This window comes from Arachis ipaensis, chromosome B03, assembly GCF_000816755.2.
Source record: "Arachis ipaensis cultivar K30076 chromosome B03, Araip1.1, whole genome shotgun sequence".
NCBI lineage: Eukaryota > Viridiplantae > Streptophyta > Magnoliopsida > Fabales > Fabaceae > Arachis > Arachis ipaensis.
In genome coordinates this window covers 20,324,242-20,330,412 of record NC_029787.2, presented here as the reverse complement: position 1 = coordinate 20,330,412, position 6,171 = coordinate 20,324,242, and the positions used below count along the sequence as shown (strand labels likewise).

General features: G+C 33.6%; 1 protein-coding gene across 1 annotated transcript in view; it reads right to left on the bottom strand.

Annotated features, from left to right (window-relative positions):
* LOC107632650 (QWRF motif-containing protein 3-like) overlaps nucleotides 4,847-6,171 on the bottom strand; it is a 5,548-nt gene continuing 4,223 nt past the window's right edge. The window contains exons 5-7 of the mRNA XM_016336320.2: nucleotides 5,850-5,939; nucleotides 5,519-5,626; nucleotides 4,847-5,131 (exon numbers count right to left, since the gene is read on the bottom strand). Coding sequence (XP_016191806.2) covers nucleotides 5,087-5,131; nucleotides 5,519-5,626; nucleotides 5,850-5,939 — 243 coding nt within the window. The 3' untranslated portion in view covers nucleotides 4,847-5,086. The remainder of the gene's footprint in view (nucleotides 5,132-5,518; nucleotides 5,627-5,849; nucleotides 5,940-6,171) is intronic.

Here is a 6,171-nt window from a genome sequence, read left to right as displayed (position 1 = left end):
GGGTTAGTTTGAATTTTCTGATTAGTGTAAATAGGATTGAGAGTGCGGTTGGGTGCAAATTGGGTTGGGGCTTGTTGAGTAATGGGCTTACTACTAGTGCTTCTAGCTAGACCCGTAGTTACCGTATTTTTTTGTTCATGCAGTTTGGCAATGGAGACAGCTTGTACGTAAGAGGTAGGTTGGGCCAAGAGCGATTCACACTTCAATGGCTCTTTGAGTCCGGCTACGAAGAGTGAGATTATCCATTCTTCACTCAATCCGTTGACTCGATTGGTCAATTCTTCAAATTGGCACTGATATTCTTCCACCGATCCACTCTGCTTCAACTCTTTAATGGCGGTTCGGGGATCATAATAGAGGTTCTTTCCAAATCTGAGGACCATCGCCTCCAGAAACGCTTCGCATGTATATGCCATGTTGTTGTTGATCCCCGCCGGTACCAAGCATAAGCCGCCCCTACCAAGTGAAATGACAATACCCTGATTCGTTGTTCCATGGGTATCTCAAAAGTCTATAAGTATTGGCGGGCCCGAAACACCCAATCCTCCACCCCCTCACCGTCGAACATTGGTAGATCGGAGACTTTCACTCTGAGTCGGGGCCACGGTTGCTCAGCCCCCACACTCACAGACCCTGCCCCTGAACCACCTTCCATGGTGTCGTCACCATTGAAGCCATAATTATTCACCTTAAGCTTCAATTTCAAATTCTCACGAAGCAGTTTTTCAATGGATCGTAAGGAAGAGTCTATGTTCGTGAGCTGAGCTTGCGTATCGGCGATCCTTTCGTTAGCTTCCACGAGACCGCGGCTAAGGGTGGTGACCTCTTGCTTATTCGACAAAGTGAGCTCCTCTAATCAGTTCAAACGTGATCCTTCCGCCATGGCTCCGATTCTCTCAATGAAAGCACCAATTAATAGGTAACCAAAAGACAATACACACCAGAACAAATGCAGCAAGTGAAGATATATAACAATGTAAGAAAATATCAAGTAATCATTGAAACAGTGAGAATGTAATTGTAGTAAATCAACAACAGCAGCACCCCTGACTCAGGGAAACCTCCTATAGCAACCTTCCATATGAAATATACATATCCTCCCTCATTACACTCCTCTCTCCTTATACACATGCATTCTCTCTATTGTTGTAACTAACTCTCCACCTCAGCATACTATAAGAATCCCCTGTGATGTACCCTCATATCACCCATCATAATCCTTCATCCACACAGGTGGTTTTCTTATTCTTTTGCTTGTTGGATCTGCAATTGATACATTTGGCCCATCATGAGTTGTCGGTTCTGCCATTGCTGTATTCGGCCCATTATGAGTGGGTTTGCTCGTATCACTAAGTCAAATCAATAGAGCAAAAATTAAATTTTTAAGTCAATAATATTCAGAAGAAAAAGGTAAAGCAAATTTATCATTTTTGTGCATACACAATAACTTGTTAAAACTACTTTAGAGAAGAAACACCATTCTAGTAAGAAGAAGAAAAATAGAAGTTGCTTTTTCTAATTCACATCCAAGAATTTGAAATGAAATTTGGGATTAAAGTACAAGATTAAAGGTGTTAATTTTGTAAACATGCTAAAGGTCTTATGACCTTGTCACAATCACCGCTGTTGTCCATATCTCCTCTACGCTATTCAACTCTAATTTTCAACCCTAATTTTCTACTTCAATTTTTTGGAAGAAGAAGAACTTAGATAGTTTATTGTTTAAGATGTTGACTCTTACCTGTAATCAAGTTTTAGAGGCATTATTCCATACAAAAGGGAGTAACCAGCCAAAGATTTAAGCAAAGAGAAAGAACCCGCCAATTTGACCATACCTGGCACTCTCACCACTCAAGTCTAAAGTTTTAGAAGCAATGCATCTACATTAAAGGGAGCATTCCACACTATAGAAAAATCACTGAGTACCATCGAATTTATCGACAAAAAAAACAAAAATAATCTGCCGATAAATATTTACCATCGGATTTTGTTCTTCACCTGTAACTTGCGATAGAATTAGTTTTTTTAAGCTATGAATATATCTAGTGTCAGTTACCAATGGATTTTTTTCGATGACAACTTTGGCGCCAAACTGTTTTGTTCCCGCATTATTATTGTCGGATATTTTCTTCGAAAAATCCCACGGTAAGTTCAGTTCTTTTCATATATTTTTTTGATGAAATTAGTGGTCAAATTTTAAATTTTTTATTTAAATTTATTTTTTGCATAATTAGTAGTCAAATTCTAAATAATAGAAGTCAAATATGTTAAATTACCAAGTGTACAGATAAAATAAAAAGTTAAATAACAGAGGATATGATACAATTAAACAGTGTATAAAAAAATCCTAGTCATTGAAAGTCATCGTCGTCGTCGTCCCGCTGCTGAGGCGGCGGCCTAGGCGGTGATGTTTGTGCCCCTCCATTAGTGCCGCTTCCACCAACAATGCCTTTGCCACCAGTGCACATCAGATCTTCGTACGACGCCATGTGTTACTCCATCTGCTGAAGTCACTCCAGCTCCTGCCTCCACTCCAGCATGAGGTCATTTGTGTTTGTCATACGTGAGAGGATCGTCTGATACCTCTCCTCAGACTCCCACAACTGCTAAGTCTGTTGGTAAAGGCTCTGGGTGAGGAGCAGCACCTGCTCCCTCAAATCCACACCGTCCTCGGGATCGACGGGCCAACTAGTGGCAGAGGCAGATGAATGTCTCAAAGTAGACATTAGTACACTCCTGTGTACATGTATTGTTATTTAGCGTAAACCTATCAATAAAAAAACTTAGGTTTAGTAGTTTACTAAAAAGTACTTCGAAGTAATCTATAAACTTGAGTTCTATTTATATTTTTTTTAAGAATTTTGGCAGAGTTTTATCTATAACTAGAATGCACTAAAAATTACATCCATCAACAATTCACTTAAACAACAACATCTATCAACAATGAACAAACAAGAATTAACAATCAAGCAGCAACATCTATCAACAATCAAGAATTATCAAACACAATAAGCAGTTCAAACCTATTAAATTGAATCAAACCTATTTTAACAACCTAAATCCACTAAAACTAGTAAAATTGAGTGTAACTAAATTAAACTGACTAACTAAAATGGTTTTCATATAAAAGACTTAACATAGTACTCACGCCGAAGTTCCATCAGGCCAAATCATCATCTATACGATGGGAGATGGTGGAGGAGCATCTAACTGAGATCTGTGAGAGGATTCTGGTACCGCGGTGTCTGTCGTTGGAGGCAGCATCGTCGAGGTAGTGCATTGTTGAGCGGATGAAGGTGGTGGAGGAGTCCAAACTGATGAAGAAGACGGACTACTTCCTAATTACAGGGTGGCATAGCAGTAGGAGCCACGTAGTTTGAGTTAGGGACCATGATGAATGGCTGGTCCTGTGCACCTATTGTCTGTGACATCACAGGGGTAGTCGGCGTAGATGAGGTCGACTGAGAAGCCCAAGGGGTTCCAGTAGAACTCCTCCCTCTACCATGACCACGTGGTCAATTGGTGACACATCTACCTCTCATCATGTCTACAAAGAGAATATCAATTAACACTAGTCACAAAAATAATGTAATAACAAATCAGAATCAAATAATACACACAAAATTATAATAACAAATTACAACCAAAATTATAATAAGAAATCATAACAAATCAATAAATTTATTTAGAATAAAAATAATGTAATTAAGAGTAATTTATTTAGATGTGATTAAAAAATAGTTAAATAATTATGTTGTGTAAAAAATTAATATTATTGAAGAATTAAATTAAAATTTATTTTAAAATTAAAAATAAAATTTATTTAAATTAAACATTAAAAAAATTTGGTTCATTAGAGATAAAAATACATAATTTACTTTCATTTTATTGAAATTGGTAATGTAATTCATTCCATTAAATTTGACTTTCATTCTACTTGATTTAGTAATTCTTCTAACACTAATGTATCGTTTTATTTAAGTTTTTAATATTTCAAAATCGTCTCATCAATATTGTCTTACTGTTAACTCTATTAATATATCACTAATGACAGAATAATATTAAAATAATTTAACTATTAAAGATAACTTTAAACTCATCCTAAATCTTAATAAAAAAAAATATACTTTATATTTTCACAACTATTGCACACTAATTAAAAAGTTGAAAATATTCATTTTCTTCGCAACTTTGCTTGAGCTACTTGTTGCATTCAACAGAATAGTGACTACCACAAAATTCCTAATAATTCTAATGAAACAATAATCCAAACATAATTTTATTTACATTTATAACTACATATTTATTATATTATTAACATAAGATAACTATAGATTAATATAGACTAATTTCTATTGTTTTCTAAACATTTTTGTTCAATACATACGAAGGTTTTTTTTCTTTTGGTATTTTATCCAATTCGTTTAAAAAAATTAACTAATCTCTCTTAAACAACTATATAGGTTCATCTTATAGTTGTTAATAGCAAATATATAATGGCCGTAAAAACATAACTTAAACAAAAGAAACAGTAGTTATTATATTATTGCCGCTAAAAGTTTGTCCCTAAAACTCATTTTTTCTTATAGTGCTACAATTGTAAAGAGTATGAAATTTTTTTTTCATAAGGTGAAAAAGAAGTCAGAATTTATTATCTGCGATTGCGATTCATGACCACTTAAACATCGTTGCCTTGAAAAGATTTCAACATTCAATGCATTCATTTTAAATTCAACATAATCTAGTTGAACAATGAAATGAACTTGCCTCTTTCTAAAGTGATATAATCAATGCGACCACAATAAATATAAAGAGTTTCATAGAAAATAATTGACACCAGTGTATAACACAGTTCAAAATTACGCCATCAAAGGGAAGTAGGGAACAATGTTACATAAACTACTCCTGCATCTGTTTATTAAATAGATGTTGCATCTGCAGCCTTTGTATACAAATATCTCTATAACTCTGAACTTAAATTTGTAGCTTATATATCATATCTATTAATAAATGTGCTTATTGTTATTTACAAGATGACATACTACAAAATGATCTTTAACATGCAGAATTCCATATATATTTCTCATCATTGAAGTTGAATGAGGCTGCATTTCAAGCTTCTTTCTCTGAGCTGCAACCAACATAATAAAGTTTGCATGTTTAAAAATAAATTAATAAATAAAATGTTTCAATTTCAAAGTAATATGATAATACCAAAACAAGAATAACCAAGTTCTTTTCTGCATGTTGAATGGAATAAGGTTTGTTTTTGTTTTGGAAATATTTGGTAACAAAAAATTAGTAAAAAATAGATAAATTTTGTTTTATTTAACATTTATTAATTGTTACTAAAATTAATGAATGTTAAATAAGACAAGTTTAATCTATTTTTTTGTTTTTTTAGTATTACCGTAAATTTTTTTTCTAATATCTATTTTTGCTATTCTGCTAAAAAAGAATAACAGGAACATAACATGAAAAAAAAAAAGTAACAATGAAATTGGTTATATATTTTTACCTCAAGGACACGTACGGCATGGAAAAGGTCATAGAATTCCTCTAAGAGCAACTTCTCTTGTGCAACAACTTCTGCTAATTCTGATACCAACTCAGCAGTCTTATAAGCCTGATTTTGAAGGAATTATGATTCAATTTCAATTAAAACTTTTAAGTACTCAAACTCACAAGATAATAACAGAGAAAATCGTGTTACTTCTTTTTTTCATTTATTTAGTCTGCTAGCTACTATTAGTTTCTCAACTTATATGTGAAAAAATAAAATCATACTATAAATAAATTAAGAGGACGATACATTAGAAGTGAGTGAGGAATTACGTAACGTAACATACCGGCAGTGAAAAACTATTTAACATTGAGTTGATGGAATCTGTGAGATCAGATGCTTGCCGCTCAGCAATGAATGCTGATTGTATGTCCACCTGTAAGATTAAGACTTTTAATGAACATTTCTTTATACTAAACCATAGTTTTCATTCATTAATCATTATACACTGAGAGATTATATAGTCCATTAAGATCGGATGTTAATTACCCAAGTCATCACCGATTCCATAACGCTAATAAAACACACTCGTCACTCACCCATGTCGCTTAAATTATTTCTTTCTTTTTGGTACAAAAATATTAAAAAAAAAAAAAAAGACATACATA